Genomic DNA, 20,253 nt, shown 5'->3' on the forward strand with positions numbered 1-20,253 from the left:
AGGCAAGAAGCACAACTGCCAATCAACCGAGAGGGCGGCTCCCCAATCTAAAAACCCACTGCCCCACAGAGGAGGCTGGCCCATTGGTGATTTGCGACATTTTGTCATTTTCGCTGATGCTGATGTTGATGCTGATGCTGATGCTGATGCAAAGCCGACACTCGATTCAATGGACGAACATTCAAGTACACTAATTAAGATCAAACGTTTCGCAGCAAAATAAGATTAAATCAGCTCGTGGCATTGCTGAATTTTATATATTTTATAAATATTCATATTAAAATCGCATAATGAAGTGTCAGCAAAACTGACGCCGCCCATTCCCTAATCAAAGATTAACGTCAAAACTTAAGATGCGAGTGTTCAATCAAAACCATCGACTCACAATTGAGTTCCTCCCTCCATACCCAAATGCTGGCTTCATTGTTATTGTTGTTAGGATTTTGTGCCCGGAGGGGCCCATCAAAAGGTAAGCACAGTCTTAAAGTGGTCGTCGGTTGCCCTGACAGCTCGGTAATTAATGAAATGTAGACACGTTTTTCTTCTCGTTCGTGGGCAGTTTCCTATAAACTAATTAAAGCTTCTTAATAAACTTAATGGCTTTCCCCACTATGCTCTGAGTTCCGAGCACTTCAATGTTCAGCTCCAATTTAACATTTCAGTGTCTCATGCTATCAAAAACATTTTTGTGATTTTTCTATTAAATTAAATTATCATTTTATTTTCGGACTTATACCAAGGAATGCTTTGATGGTGCGCTTAGAAGTGGGTGCGCTTAATTGCTGTCATTTAATGCTTGTTTACCTTCCCTCTTATGTATTATTTGCAGTAACGAAGAGTTTATATTTAGTTGCAAAGTGTACAAGTTATATACATTTTACACAATATTCGGAGTTGTAAACTAACTGTCAAGCGCATACTCACTCTAGTTTTGTGTTAATGAAAAAATATATGTATTTGATTTTATATATTTTATTTACTGGCGTGTAGTTTAGTTTTATACACAATTTGAAGAATTGAAGAACCATCAAACAATATTAGTATCACATTTATAAAACTGAAAGCCAGTCGGTAAATTTTGTAAATAACACAATTGTTGTCAGCTTTAAGGCTTGTTAATCAGAATTCATCTCCTTCTTTACTTATTCATCACTCTTCTCATTCACCAAGCTCTGCACTTCCGCTCCGAGTTGTCCAACATTTGATACTTCACAAAGGTCTTCCATTTCGTTCTCAAGATTGATGCCAGTCAAGGCAGCTGCCACAATTAGGGTCATTGCCAAGGCAGCATAGCCAGTTGCATAAATTCCTTTCTTGCTGAGAAACACGTTCAAATAAAATATAAGGTGGCGCGTACCAACCACCATATGGTACGCAAAGGGTAGAATTATAATAAACTTGAGAAAACTAAGGAAATTCTTACTCAACTCGAATTCCTCAATCTTTGTGGCAAGTTCATTGATATCCATATTACAGAACAAGCCCATCAAACCAATTGCCCAGAACCCCATGCCCAAGACGAATCCACTTATGCGCAGAAGGATGGACATCGCTGATGTCAACTGTATCTTATAGATTGTCAGATGGGGCGACAGTTCGCGACCCAGCTTCATATTAAGCTCTTCGTAGCTGAGATTCTGATATGAGACAGGCATGATTTTCATCTCGAATTTGGGCGCTTTCTTTTCTTTTCGATTTAGAAGTTCTTTGTTTCCCTTAAAAGGTTTTTTATCACAGTCGCTTCCTTTGGACTTCGAGTAGTGCACAGTACTAAGTACAAACGGCCGAACATATTTGTGTAGATTGCCTATTTTGGTAAGATGACCAATACGCTGAAGCGGGATTTTTGAGTAACGGGATCTGCGATATGTTTTGTTCAATTTTATTCCATAGATCGTCGGTACAATTACTCCTACTTACATGGAGTACATCGTTTATAAGAAATTTGCTGAAAAAATTAACCGTCAAAAACAAAGTATTGTGTTGTAAGTAATAGTACATATTTTATATATTACATATTTGGAATGGATAAGGTGATTGGCTTTAAGTCACAGTCGAAACAGGTTTAGAAATTTGTTTTTATCAACAAAGAAACTATCAACATTTGACTACTGAGTCTTATTGTTCCCACTGAAACATTGGTCAAGTTTTAAATTATTAATAACAATTAGTCAAGTTTTAGATTATTTATATCTTTATTGTGTAATTATCGTATAGGTATATCATCGCGATTATACCAATGATTACTTATTGTAATTATAATTTAACAAATTACAACAAAGCGCATTTTGTACAGTGTTTTAGTCACCAAATATAAAGTTAACATTTTCCAGATGACTGCCATCCCACGCAGTTAGACTAGATAATTAAAACAGATTTTTCCAGCTTATAAATTCTCTTAATTTGCTATAAGTTAGCAACTTTGTGGCAACAGTCAACCCATATAATGTCCAAACTTTTGGCGCATGCCAAGCGCATTATCAAATATTTATGGCTGAAATTTTGTTAAGCGCTTTAAAAATGCATGAGGGACGGCAACGACAAAAAATAACACCACTAAAGCATCAAAAACAAAATAAAAGGACAACACAATGTTGAATTTCTGCAAGGCACAAATGTCAGCTTTGGTTGATTTTTTTCCTTATACATTTTGTTGACTGAATTTGCTCTGGTGCAAGCTTCGTCGGCTTTTTTCATTTTGTTGGATTAGAAAGTCATGATCAAGTTGTGCATAATTATTGTTTCATTAAAATAAATCATATTTTAATTTTAGAATTGCCTTGTAGCACTTAAGATTGTTTCAATCATAGTGATTAAGTTCTTCAAGTAAATGTACCTCACACTTATATACCCTGGAAAAATAAAATGGGCAAAAACAACTAGCTGGGCAAAGCTCATAAAGCCGCCACTAAGTTTTTTTCATTCTCCCAAATGTGGTTATCTGTGATTAAGGTGAGCAATTGGTGTAGTTTTTGTATGCAGGGTATCTGCCCAACTGGAACTTAGAATGAAGCGTGTAATATTTTCTATAGCTGAAAAGCTTATGACACATTCATTCAGACGCCAGAACGCTGCGGAAGAGAAAATAACAAATTGAAGAACACACTGGGAAGCCAACACTTTATATAAAGTAAGACGGTTTTATATAAAAATATATAATATATGAAAATAAATACATATATATATATATAGAATATATATATATATATATATATATAAACCGTTGTTGCAAACCGACAAAGACGTTGAGCTCATATTTAAACATACATAAATATATGAAAAGTTAATTTTAAAAAATCTCTTTTGACAGCGCACGGCTGGTCTGAGTGAGCGAGTAAGATATAGTGAATGAGAGAGAGAAAGAGAGAGAGAGAGAGACTGAGCAAGAGAGAGGGTGTAGCGAGAAGGCGCAGCTGTTGTTGTTGTTTTAGTTACTGTTTTTGTTACTGCCAAGTCGCAAGTCAGTCAGTTGCACGATGCTGTCGAGCTGCAGCTACAGCCTTGCCGTCCACAGTAAACGATGAAAAATGTGCAAAAATGTTACTCGCACACACACACACACACATATATGTACACACACACAGACACGCATACATAGCGCACGGGGGAGCAGCTCCTGCTGTTTATATAGCCTGGCTACGTGTATAAATAACGGTAACATTTTAAATCAGTCGAGTGACTGCAGGAAACGCCAAAATTGGTGCCAACGCAGCGACGTTCCTGACAACCCCTATTCCCACTTTCCTATTTGCAGTTACCCAGCTACCAATTTCCCAGCCCTGCTTGCGATTGCCTTCCTTGTTATTTGCCCTGACATTGATGTCCCTATGCGTGTGTCCGTGTGTGTTAGCATCGCCACAAAAATTTCATTCCTCATACATTTCAGTGTAAAACGCAGCTTGTCTTCTGCTCCACATACAGCCAAAATCGTTTCCCATCTTGTCTGTGTGAATAAGTCTTCGTTCTTTTTTTTTTGAGTGTCGGAGACTGCAACATATTTTCTGCACAATTTATGAAATTTTAACCAGCTTTTGCACCCGTTGGTTCGTCCATAGCGCCTATTAAATCTTGTCTTCATATTAATTACTTTTTACAATTTTCATTAAAATCAAGTACAAACGATGACGAGGCTTTTAGTTGAAATGATTTAATGTTGCAGTTAAAAAAAAAAATCTATTTATCAAATGAAAGCTTAAAAAAATTAGGATACCTAAAGTTTAAAGAGGGAAATGAAATGTCTTATGGATATTGCAGCAGCAATTACTCGATACCAATTTTCTTGGACTAAAGTTGTGCAGCTTGAATTTAAAGCTCCGGTCAAATTATTGGCTTAAATTGTGCTGCAAAGTGGAAAATTAGTTTCAGTTTTTCCCTCATCCAAACGCTGCCAACTGGACAGGGCTCCTGCACTTTCCACATACACACATAACATGTTATAGATATAAAGTCTTCATCGTTGTTGTTGTTGTTGTGCTGGACACATTTGAAATGCGATTGCCTCATAATGGAATTACCTAGCTAGTTGGTAGGAAGACAGGACTCTGCCCTCGGTGAGGACTCGTCTTGTCGCACATTTGCCTTTTGCATATGTCATAAATTTATGCAACGATTGGCTGAGCTTATTTGATTTGATTATCTCTCTCTATGCGGACAGTTGCAGGCATTACTTGCGGCCTGATTATTAGATTTCCACTTATGATTTCTTTTCGCCTGACAGCGGCTCATTTAAATATGCAACGCTAAAAGCATCTTAAAATGTCGCTTGCCTTGTCTATGGCATCCCCAGTATTTTGGGTAGCAACAACTTGATTTGTGGCTCTCCTCTCCTTATTCTTTCACTCTCTCATTCCCCCTCTCCCTCCCTCACATTCTTTGTGTTCATTCTATCAAATAAATACGCAAGACAGAGCCACAAAATCAAATATACATACATATGAAGATAGCAAAAGTCGTTTTGCTTTCATTTCAATTTAATAAAATTCATTTCACTTAAGCGTTTGCGGTTTTTATTTATACAACTTTTACAGTACTCCCTGCTCCACTCCTTAAGTGTGGCATGAGAAAAATTTATTTGATTTTATTTTACAGAGTAAGTGAAAACACTTTAGAATTTTTCGGCTGCGCAATTTATGCTAAATTAGGAACATCAAAGACAATCAATCCGCATGCAAACAATTCATAAGTCATTTACATAGTCTGGCAACCTTCAAATATAAATTTAACACGTATTTTGAAACTAAGTTCTTAATTTGGGCTTCGTCTTATTAATCTAAGTAGACCACTCCGATTTACATTGTCATGAATAGGCATATTTCATGTAGCACGACCACAAATACTCAAACACATACTGGTAAAATATCAAATCATATAAAGGGTTTGGAATAAACCAATAAAATGACATTAGGGCTTTGAATTTGGGATAATAATGTTTTTAATTTTATTAGCTTACGTAAAACAGGTTTTATATAATTTTATTTTGCTTTGAAATTTGCAACGCATTTATGGACTCTTCTCCGACCGCTTACAGTATATATATTCTTGATGCAATTTTTTATATATTTATCTTTTTGCTGAAATCTGTATATAGGTCGAACGACACCGGATTGGATATCATATAGGTGTCAGAGGAACAATCGGTCGAAATATGAGTTTTAAGTGATACATATGTCTACGCCTATCTTAATCAATAAAGGAAGGTTATCTTGGGCTTGCCTTGCAGACCATAGTAAATCAGTATTTTCTTTCACAATTATCCAAACTATATAAGAAAAACCTTAATTGAAATTATGCTGGTCTTAATATGTAAGCAAATTAAGTATTGCCTAATTTGTGTACTCATTAACAATATACTCATTTCTTATTACAACTTTTATTATTTTCAGAGTGATCTTCAATTTAATAAATATCAAATGGTGTTAGAAAAGTTTTTCACTTGTCAAGAAATAAAAACAATTTCAAATACAGAGACCTTATAAAAATATACTGCTGAAAAGCAATCGACTCTCCCCTTCAAGATGCTCCCCCGCAGTCATCGTCTACCACGCTCAGTGCTTTGAGTCACAGTCACACGATTGCTTTTTCCGTTCAAGGAGCTCAATGTGCGTGTCTGTGTTTAATTAAGATTGAGTTGATGTGTGCGAATGTGAATGGCGCTGTGAATGCGACTACGAGTGTGTTTGACTACATTGAGGTAGGTGCGCTGGTACAAGCGGGTATGAATAAATGTATGAGCGCATACATTTAATTTAATTTTCATTTCAATTGATTCGATGACTTTACGTTTCATTTCACGTCTCGATGCGATTTCAATTACTCACACACGCGCACACACTCACACACTCACACTCACACAGACACACACACGAAGACATATGTGTGCCCAAAGACAAACACATATCTATCTGCGATTGAGGTTGTTTCCAGTGGTCCAAGTTGAATCCCTCTTGTTTCACGGATATGCATATATATTTATTTGCTCGCCATTGAAACTCGGAAGCGACAATTGGGCAGCCAATCAGCCAGACAGGCAGAAACAGCCAGTTATTGTGTGGTTATCATCTCAATGGATTGGCGAGCACAGATGGTTCCGCTTGTGATTAATACAGTAACCATGCCTCATTCTTTCAAACATTAGTAACGTACTTTTATACTCTGATTCGGAAGGTACAAAAAGTTAAAAACACTAAATTTGACACTATTAAAACACTTCAGAAAGCGGAAAATAAATATTTGACGTCCCCAAAACTTGGGAGGTAGATTATTTGGAACATCCTTCGAAGAATGGATAGATAATTTGGTATGCTAAACTTCTCAGAAGTCTTTATCTCCCGAAATTCGCTTGCGCCCGACTGCAATATTCTCCCTTGTTCTTTACTCAATTTTCATCATACTCTCTTCTGTTATTATCGTACCATCTCTTAACGTCAACGTATTTTCGTATTTATCATTTAAGTGCTATACCTCTTTAAAAGCTAATGTCTGTATCCATTTGAAATTCGTTTTCCTTTCTCATGATTTATCCCTCAGCTTTAAATGCCTATTATATATAAACATTTTTTTGTGCTTAGTATTTTAATCATTGCAAAGAGGAAAAGTTTTCCCACAACTTTCTGTGCCAAGAATGGATAACCACAAAAAAGCAACCGCACGCCCAACCAACATTCCAACTCGGCATGGAGTGCATTTAGCCTTGCATACTATTAGGCTGACATTTAACATTTGTCGCCATTGTCACGCACTTTTTTTTGTGTCAGTTGCTGCATTTTTACATCGTGATTTGCCAGCCCCTATTTGCTTCATTTTTTCCAGGCAAGGACACAGGCCACCTAACCCTACTCGGAAAGAGTCGAAGCTCTGTGTGTAACAAATGCAACGGAAAACCTATTTCCTTTGTAGGATATGAGTAGGAAAATGCTTGTTAGCACCAAACGAGACTATTTGCCACAAACCCTTGTTTGTGTATGTGTGTATGTTTTTGCGATTGTATGTATATATGTGGAGAGACATTTGCATGGCAATATTTGCACAACCTTGAACTTGCTGCAGCTGCCATCGTGGCCCATGCAGGCATTGGAGGCAGGCAGGAGCGTGGAGCGGGGCAGGTAGTCCAAGATAATTTCAACTCGTTGTCACGTTAAGCTAACAAAGCTAATTTGAGCTGCAGCTGCAGGTGACACAAATGAGAACAGGGCCAACGTTTCGCATTTCACATTTTACAACTGCTGTCAAATTACAATTAGAAGGAAAGTGGTGCAAAACTTTTAATTGCGCATACGCCAGGTGGGTCACATCAAAACAACTTGTGCCAAAAACGCAACCGCAAGTGTTTTCGACCTGGCAATTAGTGCGCCAACATTACATTTCAAGTAAGTCGAACAACTCCAAAAATAGAAACTCAAATAAGATCGTTGCACAGGCAGAACCGACGATGTAATACTCCATAAGGAGTGTAATTACAGCCACAGTCAGCTGGTAAAAATTATTCTAGGCAAGTAATTTTATTTGTAAGCCTGTAGTTTGAACTTCGTCAAAAAGAAAAGTTTGGAAAGGTAAAATCGAAAATACTCTTTGGTCGTTGGTGTCAGTGTATAACAACAAAAAACAATAATACAATTCGCAATTGACAAGTAGTCAAAATTATATTATAAATATTTAGCATGCTAGAACCGCAAAAGTGGAACGAAATATGTGGGCAACGTTTGAGTTGTTTCAGCTGTCAGGTAAAAAAATGAAATTCAAGCCCTGTTTGGCTTTTGAAAGATTTATAACTCTAGTTCGCATGGCATTGGCTTCATATCGATAAGCTCAATGCTTGCTGGCCGCCAGCTGCCCTTCGCTACTCTGCCGTGCCCTCTGTGTCAGTGACAGTCACCGATACACACAACGAGTCACACATAACATGTATATAGCACACACACACACACACGAATACAGAGCGATGGCGACAAACTTTTTAATCAAATTTTTTTTAACGCAATTTCTTTGCATTTTTTTTTCTTTCTTTTTTTGAATAGCTCGATCTCGCATTGCTGGGGCAAGCCTCTGTTGCATATGCATGCTCAATTGTGTTTGTATTGGCAAAGGACATGCTTTGTGATTTATATACACATCACACACCCATACACACACACCCGCACACACACCCCCACACCCACACATTCAGTCATACAAAGAGTGGGTGCGCCTGTGAGCAAACAACAGCTTTTTTGATTTATGAGCGCTTTTGGTGCCGCTACCGACAGCGACGACGACGAGAATAACAATAACAACAAAGGAATCCAAAATAAAAGAATGAGAACTGGGAAAAGAATCGAACTGAGTCGAATAGAATTGAGTGAGCAACAAGGCTACAGCAAAATGTATTGAACTCTAAAGTTTTAAGCACGTTCAAACGTGCAAGTTATTAGCAAAAATAGAAATTCAAAAATATCAGAAATATCAATCCTTCAGACGCACTTATACCCAATTAATGCAGTATTACCATACCATTGTGTTGGGCAATATTGGAGTTATTTTATACATACATTATTAAAACAAGTTAACACTTAATAGATGGAACTGTCATTAATTTATGAGCTAAAAAATTATTCTCTGTAAACCTGCAATAGGTAAATCTAATTGTGACTATATACAACTAACTTTATAGAGTATCTTTGGGGCTTATCTACGGAATCTTATGTTCTGATTTTGATATTAAAGACATTTCTTTTCATTGACTAAATTTAAGAATAAAGTACCAAATAATCCAACAGACTGAAGATAATACCATTATAGTATTTAATATTTAGCTAAAATGCTTCGTATAAAAAATCGTATAAAAAACCAAAAAATCAACGTAGTCTTGGTTTAACACAGAACACAAATAATACAAATAATATATATAGGATATCATATATTAAGATAAATTTGATTTAAAGTAATGTCTTCTTGATGTCTTCAATCCTTCACCTATAGATTTTTATTAATCACCTCTACCGGTGGCATAAATATTACCTTATAAATAGAGAGCGCATGAATAGTAATAAATAATTAAGCAAGTGTGCAGTTGGTGTGGAACATTAAAATGGCCAAGCAGTGGCTCCAACTCTGGCACGCCCTTGGACATATGAAATTTTGATTGATGGCTCCCCGAACAGTGTGTGCACTATGGCTTTATCTGACTATCGATTGTCGCTGTCATAAAAACGCTAAAAAAAACGGGAGAATTGAGAGCAAGGGCTTATGCAAATCAAGACATGGCGCACATATCACTTTGTCTCTCTTCCCACGAGCATGTCAAAGTTGTTGTGTGCTTCGTTTTTTCTATATATATATATCTATATGTTTCCGATTTTTTTTTTTTTTTTTTTTTTGCAAATTTTCTGTTGAAGAAAGTTGAGGGAAAAAATTGTCAGTGCATATTGCTTTCCGTTGTTTGGCAGCCCGGCACTTGCGGCATTTGCAACAGCCGAGTTGATTTTTGCATATTTCTGATAGCGCCGGCATTAGTCTCCAGTGAGCTGGCACATAAATGCACAGTTATGGACTGATTGTCGGCGCACCACACTCACACACAATTACACTCTCCAGCAGTCGAATTTTGCACAATTCTTAACTGACTGTGGCGGAAGGGTTAGTATTTCAAACTTTTACTCAATAAGATTTATTTGACTGACAGTTTGGGGATTTCTAAACAACAAGCAACCAAGATTGATTTTTCATCTCTTTTTTACCAGTTCATTATTGAGCTTATTCAAAACCTGAATTCGTGTCAACCGCGCAAATATCAAGTGCCCAGAAAACAAATTTTTGTAGCCGTGCTTTTGATTTACATTTTGATTTTTTTGAATGAATTTCGTTTTCAGTTGTTGCCTGCTGTCATGTAAAGAATACAATCCCTTGCAGATGAGAGTTCAACTAGCAACAACTATTTAGAATTATTTTTAAAAAATTATCTCCAATTTTATAAATAGGTGGACTTGCCCTGGAGCCAGGAAAAAAAATGTATTTAGATTATAAAAAACAATAAACAATTAAGGAGATGGGCTATAAAGATCGTTGACGCAAAACACAATAGCCTCTGCAAGGAGTTTAGGGACGGTGTTTGGCGAACTCGCTTGCCTTCCTTTGCATTTAATTTTTTTATTTTTGACAATAGCTTTGTTATTTTGGAGCTACAATTCAAATAAAGAATGAAAAAGGATTGCGTTAGTCAACACGTAGCCATCACTAAGCACACTTATCTGGATAGTTTTGCAATTACTTTGCATTTTGTTGAAGTATACACCATAAGAAGCTATCTGCCATTGAGTGGGCACTTAACTCCTGGTATAGTTTCGTTAGGCAGACAACGATGCGACATGGTGGCTGCTGACGATTAATAGATCCTCGATTGGGGGCAATTGAGAGCACTCGAGCAGCAGATTTGAGTGTGGAGTGAACGCAGAGCGCCCTTGAATCGCCTGGGAAAATGAGTATAGGTTTTGCTATAGGTGGTATAGGTCTAAAATAATTGCCTGCACTTTAAGTGCGCCATTAGTACTAAATTACAGACAACCAACAACGGCAGCTGCAGCTGCAGCACCAACTAACGGCGTGGTCTAATTACGCGCCAGTGCTACAAAACGTTGTATAAATGGAGGAGTTCACCTGCCTGCCGCCTGCCTGCCCGCCTGCACCCATTCCGCACACTTTACGCTCGTGGTGTTTTTTGGCTGGCTGGCTGGCTGGCTGGGAAAAAGTAAAGTGCGCTAATGGCAATTAGAAGTTTACCGAGTGCAGTCAAAAATTGTAACGGCTGCCTGGCATAGCTGCATTATTGAACATTTTGCTAATTGCCGTATAATTATTGCAGTTAAAAAATTTAGCACAATTACCTATACCAAGAGATACGGGCAGAGCGACTGTGAAGCAGAGGCAGAGGCAGCGGCAGACAACTGCAACAGTTATGGTTCGAAAGACCAATCCTTGACCGCTCAAGCAGACACTGTGCACAGTTTGCAGCAGCAACACACAAGCGGAGGCAGACACAGAAATTACGTATAGGCAACGTTTGAGCAATGCCACAAACATTTGCATTGTAGAAGGATTAGGCCAGATAGTTTGACAGCATTATGCACTGGCACTGGTCACAACAAATGTAAATATTATGGTAAAATCCTATAATTAAGATAAGCATTCCAGTTGAGTGGTTTTAATGAAAATCAAACAATTGACATGCGAAACACACAGCATACACAGCCCGGACGCAAACTCAAATGGCTGCCCAATGCGGAGCCCATCGATATTCCACTTAGTCTGCACATAAGTACGTCATATACAAATAACTGACTCCCACTCTGCCCAGTGTCAGTGGCACAGACTCCTCGAACTGTTTTAATATTTAATTAATTCTTGGGCAATGCGGCAGACATCGCATTGGCCATCTACCAATGATTATCCAAACATTCTGCAGACTCTGGAATGTCTATGGCCATATTGGCATTCATCGTAATACAATGGTGCAGCAATCTCAGCAAGGACATAAACGTGTGCCATGCACATTGTTATTGTCAGTGTACATATTTAACTGAAGTGTGACAGGTATGAAAGCAAATTTATGGCATATAGAAGATATAAATTCAATAGATTCTTAGATGGAATATCACATATTTTAAAATGACTTTTATAAGCTAACTGTAGATATAATAAAGCGCTCATTTGAATTTTATTTTGCTACTAAAACTTTTAAGATACGCAATTAAGGTCGCAGTAAATGCGAAATGCCTAAAATGTCGGTGCGAAAGCGTCGTACAAGTCGCTGTGGCGTTGCAATAGTTGAGTAATTGCAACAAGCTCTTCACACACACACACACACACATACCCGCCTCCCCCCTCACTCTATAAAACTGTGTTACCCTAAAAAGTACGCAATACCGTTGACTCTGTGCAGCTTATAATTAAGCCTTAATTGAACGTTGTGGTTGCCGCAACGTTACCCTCGCCGTCTTCGTGGTCTGGTTGTGCATCACGTAAGCAAGTTAATGATGCAATCGCTTACAAGCCTTTGACACGGCATACTTAGTCGTGGCAAAAATCCCAAAATTCAATTTGCAATCAGTTAAAGTTATGCGCTCATTTTAATGCGATAACACTTCGCTTGGACTTCGTCAGCCGATTATCAGCTTATGCATTATGTGGCATAAGTTTATTAAAACATTTGCCTGCTCAGGTAATTCGGAGCCGGCTTCATTGGCGACTGCCCACAAATTGTGTTGTATGAAATATATTTTATTGCAACAGTCGAAAAGTTGAATATGCAATTTAGTGTGCATAATAACCCGGGTATCTACCGTTACCCGCCCCTCCTTCCAGTTGGCAAGGTTACCTTTCGCAACTATTTAGCATAGCGTCGGGAGCTCATTATGAGGCCAACTCGTTCCATGTCCTAACCCTTTTCCTTCCCTGTTGGCCCCACTACGTCCATGACAGCCAGCAACTTTATTTGCGTAAAAGTGTATTTGGCTGCTGCCCAGAAACTCAGAAACTGGACCTGAGCGTCGACCAAGCCCCGTCGCCAGGCACGTAAAATATGCGAAGTTGTACACGGGGCAGTATATGCCAGAGATCACTTGACTATAAACGAGATTAAAAATTCAATTACGTTGGAGTTGGACGCTGAACCTGAAGCTGCATCAAGCACACACTCACACACCAAAAAAAAAAAAAAAACAAAAAAAAGGAATTGAAAAAAAGATGCAAAAGTTGGCCGAACAAAAAGAAAAATACACCAGAATCTCTGGCCAGGCGAGCAGCGAGCACTCAAGTCAAAGCATACTGGGATGCTTGGACACAGGAGTAGTAGCAGCATGAGAATAGGATAATGGTAGCAAGAGGGTCACCAGCTGTAGAAGTGGTCAGTGGCGACGACGTTGTCGCAGCCAACGGAAGTTGACAACAATTTATGTGCCTGAAACGGATACAATTTACAAGCCGGAGCGCTGCGTACGTGAAAGCTAGAAAGCCAGAGAAGTAATACGAGGGGTGTTGGTGGGAGATATATATGTATATATATATATATGTGTGTGTGTGTGAGCATGTGCTGGCTGTGCAGGTGTGGCAAGCGCACAACTTCAAACGGAATTTGGTTTGTGTGAGTACTTAGTGCAGAGTGGGCAGTGTGGATGGCTTTTTCGGTGGCACCTAACGGTTGTTAGTGGCAACTCATAGTCCAGAGGTGGAGTGACAAAAAATACGAGCGCCACATTTGAATTTCGTTGCAGGCTAAAGTTGATAAAATGCCAGTGATTTAGGGCGTGTCCTGGCCTCAGCCAGCTACATCTGTTGTGCCATTGGCTACCAAAGTCCAACAAACGAACGGAAAAAAGCATGTCTGCAATTAAGATAAAGTTTTGACTTGTTAATTTTTGTGTACTGTATCCCACAAAAAAACTGTTCGACGAGGACGACCTTAACGAGCTATTCAAGAAAAAAAGCTACACTTATGTCAGATGTTATTAATTTAAACATTAAACAATTTAATTAGTGCTACTTATATGCCAGGGGCAACACACTAAATGAATGGCGCAGAATTCCTGCTCTTTATTAGCAGTTGTACACTTGTTGTACCTAATTAACTATCTTACAAAAATAAAGTACCTTAGATATATTTAAAAGAAAATAAGTAGAATTTTATACATACAAAATAAGACAAAAAAAGAAGAAAAGTATAAAAAAAGTAAATATTTTTGACCTGAACCCAGCGAAACACAAGCCTTAATTATAAACGGAGGTCACCAAACAATAAACAATGAGAAATAATGAGAAATATTAATATTATCGAATTAATTAAAAAGTAGGTTATGCAAATAAATAAATTAATTGTGTTAATGCACATTATTAATGCAATTAATGAATTATGCACATAATTCTTAAAGTCATCTAGTTCAGTTTTCAAGCTATGAAAAGCATAACAATTTGCATTGCGATGGTACTGAAAAAAATGTTGCAGGCAATTACATTACCTTTAAATTTGAAATATTCTGTGCATCAAACATAAAACAAAGAATATTTTTGTTTGTCCACTCTGCTGATCGGTTACATATCCTCAAGGTGCATAACTCTGTGATGGCTTCACGTTTGAAGTTCAAAGCGGGCATCCCAAAAACTAAATCAAAGTCCACAAGTGACATATATATATGCGGATTTTTGATTGCATTTTACTCTTGGCTCTTTGCATTTGGACTGTGCGATTTTTAGTTTTGACATTTTGCGATTGACGTTTTCATTTTTCATCGTGTGATTTGCCACCGCTGCGCTGGAGTTAAGCTCGTCCTGATCAGGGCTTTCATTTTTTTTACATCGAGATATATTCACTTGTAAACCCCTGCATATATGTAAGTATTTAACAAAGGTTTTTACTTGTGCGTTTTCAGTTTAGTGACCGCTTATTTATTTTTTTGATTTTGATTCTCCGAACCCGTTGAAAATGGATATAATAAGTTGAGAGAATGAATAGTTGAAATAAAGTATGCAACAAGCATGGAGAAGCGTTTCCGACTCCATAAATATATATATTATTGATCAGCATCCAAAGTAGATTCAAATTTTGAATGTTGATTCTCATACACCATTTGTAAATTATCATTTGCATAATGCAAAAATTCTAATAATTTTATGTAAATTTACCAAAGAGATATTGTAAGAGAGGTTTCTGCTTGCTGTTTGGCTCTCGGTCGATTTGAAGCTTTTGCTGATAACTAAATAGAGATATGGCCGGCAAAAAAGCTGTGATCAATGCTGATATCAGTATGATAATGATGAAATCCACTTCTAACTATAACTACAAGCTAATACTTAAAATAAAATATGAATTTCTTATTTGCTATTTTTTATTATAATAATTAGTTTTATTAATTAACTAAACTATACTTTTGTTATAGTCTTTTATTTATAACAATACGAGAAACTAAAAAATACTGTAGAATAAAAAGAGTAGATTTTAAACTCAATTATTGAAATAATTGGTATTGAACAAACCTTTTAACGACTTAATAAAAATATGTTGCTATTTTTCTGACGAACTTAATTTTTAAGCACTAATTCTTAAATGCGGACTAAAAGGTATGAAGAAGACGATTGCTAAATACAGCCGTTCCAACCAGTATTTCTAATTTGGATTTTTTATTAAAAATACATCAATGTACCAAACCATAATAATAAGTTGCGATATACTTTAAAGTTCTGCGAAAAGCATGAAATTAGATTCGGTTATAAACTTTGTATGTGTTTTTATTTTGCTACTTATAGTGCATTTTGTCTTTAAGTGATGTCTAGCTTACGAATTTGTGCAAATAAAGAGTTCGTGCTCTGAATTCCACGATCTGTTCCAAATTGTTTGGCATTTCCCCAAAAGGAAAACAGAACTGGAGTATACGCAAAATTTAAATTTACAGCCTGAACTGCATTCTTTTGCATACATTAACAGTTGCCACAGAACTACTCTGAGCTTCAACAAATTGCAACCCAAAACAAATAAAGGAGTGGTTGTTTGGCTTAGTTTTATTGTTGCCAATTTAAAATAACTATTTTGCATTTTGAATGGAAGTTGGAGTTTAAATTTCATATATCGTAATAGAATTTAATTATATACTTACTAATTATATTGGACTAGCATTGCTATATATTTACTAAAAAGGAGAATAATTTCATAAACTAATTTTCAAGCTTATTTAATATAAACCAAAAATGTTGCTATAGTTTGGCGAATGCCTAAGTTTTGTCTTGGAATTTAGAATGCTTCCGACCAGCAACCTGACAAAGTGCTAGTCAAATTCCCCAGCGTGAATGCGTGAGAAGTGCAGGCCAAACAAGTTGTCTAAAAACAAGACGCACAACAGGAACCGGAACGAAATAGAGACAGAGTCAGGAGGAGAGCAAGGAGCAATGCAGCAGTTCCATGCTATCCAAATTTGGGCGGTGACCAGTGGGCGTGAAACGGCGCAAGCATAAAAGCCGAAGCACTCCAGCGTTGTCTAAGAAAAGAAATTATTTGCTTAAGCGACGGTAAAGGACTTTGTCCGGGTTTCCTTTCGCTGCCTACGCAGCCAGGAAGCAAAACAAAATAAAATAAATATATATATATGCGTGTATATATAGTCTGATAGACTATATTAAACATTTATGCTCGCAAAAATTTTAAGTGTATGTCCGGCGGGAAAAATTGTTACTGTTAATTTACAAATAAGGTCGTGCTATTATGGGTTGCTGCTGCTACTAACAGCAGCTGCTTGGGCCTGGTCTATTTATTTTTACTTCAAGTTTATTTGCCTTCTTGCGCACATTTTCACTCCTTTTCATGAATTTTTGTTTGCGGCTTGTTGTGGCTCTTGTCCTTGTTTGTTTTTTGTAGTTGATGTGCTTTCTTGTGGCCTTTTCTTTGGTCTCTTATTAAGCCTTTCCCCCCGCCCGGTAACTGATTCAATTAAGTTGCCTGATTATGTTCACCAAAAATAAAAAGTAAATATGTAAATAAAAAAAAGTGTACGCATTTCTTTGTGTTTATTTGTTGCCTCAGCTCGGTTAACAATTTTCATACCCATTTTTTTATATTTTTTTCGTGGGTGACGCAATGAATGTGCTCTCTACGGGTCTTGAAAGGAGCATAGAAAATGAAAAGTACGGGATTGATTTTCCTCAGTATCTGTTCGCAGCTGCTGGTTTATTAAATAGTCCGTTATTCTGGCTTGCACAAAATATAAACAGTTTAGGAACGTAAACTGTTATTAAATTTAAACTGATGGTGCAATATTAGCCATAGTATATGGCAAACATAGTTATGGAAAAGTTCCCATTAGCAATCATTTGAAACTCTGATTAATTATGGTTACCTTGTATTGTTCTTTTCCTTTTTATGCCATAACCACAGCTTATAACTGCAGCATAAGGTGTGGCAGTAATGGTTGCCACGTTGACGACGCTTAAAGTGCAAATGCAATTTGCTTGCATCAAGAATTTTGGGCACTTGTCTGCCCAGCAACAACAACAAGAACTGGCAAATGGTAATAACCGAATGGCACTGGGAAAAGCACTAGAATAATTTTCGCATAAGTAAAAGTCATTTTTCATTTGTTTTCATTTCCGATTTATGATGCATTTTGATTTCTGCATAGATTCCACACAATGGCCAACTATCTTCTTCTGGCTCCATATGTGTAAGTGTTTGGGCTAAGTGTGGGTTTGTGCATGTATGTACGCTCGACAAAATTTTAAGTGACAGCTGCATGTTGCATAGTCTTCAGGGCAAGAGGGAGGTGGGGGTGAAGTTGGTGATGGTCCAGGTGCTGCTGCATACCAGCAAATCGTTCATGCAAAGCGAACGCTGCCAGTTGCAGTAGTTGCAATGCAGAATATTTCTTGAAGCTCTGGAAAACGAAGCAACAACAAAAATTCAACAACAAAACGGAATGTCAGACAACGCTGACAATTGACTTTTATTGCTGTTGACAGGGCAGGCAGGCATTTTGGGGGTGGGGCAAAATCGAGTCAGAGTCAGGTTCAGATTCCCAGTAGCGAATTTGTCAATTCCCAGCTATTACGTTTTACTTAACATCTCTGCAAATTACGCACCATTCTCTATACAGTCCGGGAGTTGAGAGTTTGTTTTTCTTTCAGTTGGAAATATTCGACATTTCTTGTTCTATTCTATTTTCTTTTATTTTATTTTATTTTATTTTTTTTTGGACGCATTCACATTTTTGAAGGAGCACTGCCAGTGCCCGGATATGGACAAGCGCCGTGAACTAACGTCAATGGCAATTGCATAAGCACAATTTCCGGCTTCCACAAAAATATCTAAGACCAAGCTGATGGCCTCCAGACATTCCGAGCTGCCTTCAAGAAAGATAAATTATAATCATTAGAACGAAAATTAAATGCACTACACTCAATATATTTATAACAACTTTCAATTATATTTTAACATTCACTAATTGAACTTTTGCGTAATTGTTGATTCTATGAACACGTAAATGATTGCTTAACGATTCGTATATATTGCATTATATAACATAATAATAATATGCCTATATTAAACGGTTTGCATATTAAAATTGTCTGAAAAATGTTTTTTTTTTTATTAATTATTCATTAATTAATATTTAAACGTGTACCGCTCATTTAAAAAGAAGTATAGAAGAAAAAATAATATTTGTATACAATTTGAAATAAAAATGGGAAATAGGAAACAGTTTGCAATATTTCCCTGTACATCACAACCCTATCTATATTCAGAAATTAATGTGACTTCAACAGTTGCTTATACCTTTTAAAACATACTTGGATTATGAAAGGGTACAGAAATTATACTCTCACGAATTTGAAATATTTTTGCAACATTTATTGCAAAATAGACAGGAAATTAAGGTGTTTGCAGCTGCATTTGTCTCTATGTGCATGTTTATGAAATGAGTGCATGGCAGCGTAGCCTCCAAGTATGCAACAGACTTCGGCGTGCGCCCTAATCAAGACCTCACAAATTTGCTGTAAATTTATGTATGTCGTGTTAAAGGTGAATCGAGAACGAGGAGAACAACATCTGAGGCGTAGCAGCAGCAACAAACAGTTACTTGACTTTAAGTAAGTATTTGCTAAAGCTCAATTTCGAAGCCTGCTCTCGGTTTCGTGTCCATTTTGCTGCGCTCGAGTGGATCCTGGTCTGGTTTTGTAGCAGCCGCAGCCGTGGGAGTTGAACATCGCCGGGGCAAGGTTCAAGACATTTTTTTGTGTTCGTTTGTTTTGTGGCGTTTCCACTGCGCTAAATTCAAGTTATAATCCATCAGGGGAATAATTATTGTGTACACATTATGATAGTGGCATAAAAACCAAGGGTTTATCGTTCGCCGTGATGGACATAAGGCGCCTCCTAACCGGCTGCCTCCTCCTTTACTTTACTGGTTGAGTCGAAAGCAAGAAATGAAAGATGCGCGATAAATTTGCGTATTTTTAAGTGCTGCTCACTGAAAGGTTATTTACGTTGGAAAGTAAGTAACGTAATGGGGCCTGGGTTTCTGTAGCTCAATAAACAGAAGTAATTCTCCAGCTGAAGTACAGAAGGAACTCTTAAGCTCCTACTTTACAACCTACCTTTAATGGTCATAGATCAGCCATTAAACATTTTCCATTTTGCTCTTCAAGCCTGGAGCAGCTTATAATTTCCGTGCAGCTGCAGTGCCATTAAACGGATCCATTTTAAAACAACGCTTTTTTATTTTGTATTTTAAAATTGGAGGCGAAGTCCCGTGGGCTGAAACTTGGCCAGTTTATATGAAAAACTGCAAATTAAATCTAATTATGAGCGGCCAGCAACTCCAGTCACAATAGTGACCAGGGGCAGGGTGCATGGTTCAGGGTACAGGATGCAGGAGTGGAGCCTCCCAGCTAGTCAAGCTGCGTCCAGCTTTGCTTTTTCTGTGTCCAACTGACCCGCACAAATGCGGCTATTGACGGAAACAATGCGGACAAAAGCTACACAGAACGGTACAGCGAATCAGCAGCTAGATATGGTCCAGGTGCGCCAGTTGACCACCAACTGGCCTTAATGCAACGTCATCGGAGCGCAGCGATGCCAGCAAGTGAGAATAAAAAGAGCTTACTGAATACAACAACCACATCAACAAAGAGCTGAGAGGGATCTGGTCGAGACTTATCCACTGGGAGATACCCTTTCCTCATTGAATACAACAAACATAGCGATTTCTTTTAACCAGTGCGATTCAAAGTCAAAAAATATAAACATAA

General features: G+C 37.5%; 1 protein-coding gene across 2 annotated transcripts; it reads right to left on the minus strand.

Annotated features, from left to right (window-relative positions):
* Positions 1-956: 956 nt before the first annotated feature.
* Positions 957-1,974, minus strand: LOC6563734. 2 transcript variants are annotated; one of them, XM_032737318.2, is made up of 3 exons: positions 1,921-1,974; positions 1,424-1,860; positions 1,261-1,317 (listed from the first exon to the last, which is right to left on the minus strand). In XM_032737318.2, exons 1-3 carry the CDS (start codon positions 1,929-1,931, stop codon positions 1,274-1,276), a joined length of 492 nt encoding a protein of 163 aa, XP_032593209.1. In that variant the 5' UTR covers positions 1,932-1,974; the 3' UTR covers positions 1,261-1,273. The 2 variants fall into 2 exon arrangements, with proteins under 2 accessions (XP_001990579.2, XP_032593209.1); XM_001990543.3 differs by having other exon boundaries at positions 957-1,860; positions 1,921-1,969.
* Between the last annotated feature and the right edge of the window lie 18,279 nt (positions 1,975-20,253).

The sequence above is a fragment of the Drosophila grimshawi genome, unplaced genomic scaffold (assembly GCF_018153295.1).
Source record: "Drosophila grimshawi isolate 15287-2541.00 unplaced genomic scaffold, ASM1815329v1 contig_311, whole genome shotgun sequence".
Taxonomy (NCBI): domain Eukaryota; kingdom Metazoa; phylum Arthropoda; class Insecta; order Diptera; family Drosophilidae; genus Drosophila; species Drosophila grimshawi.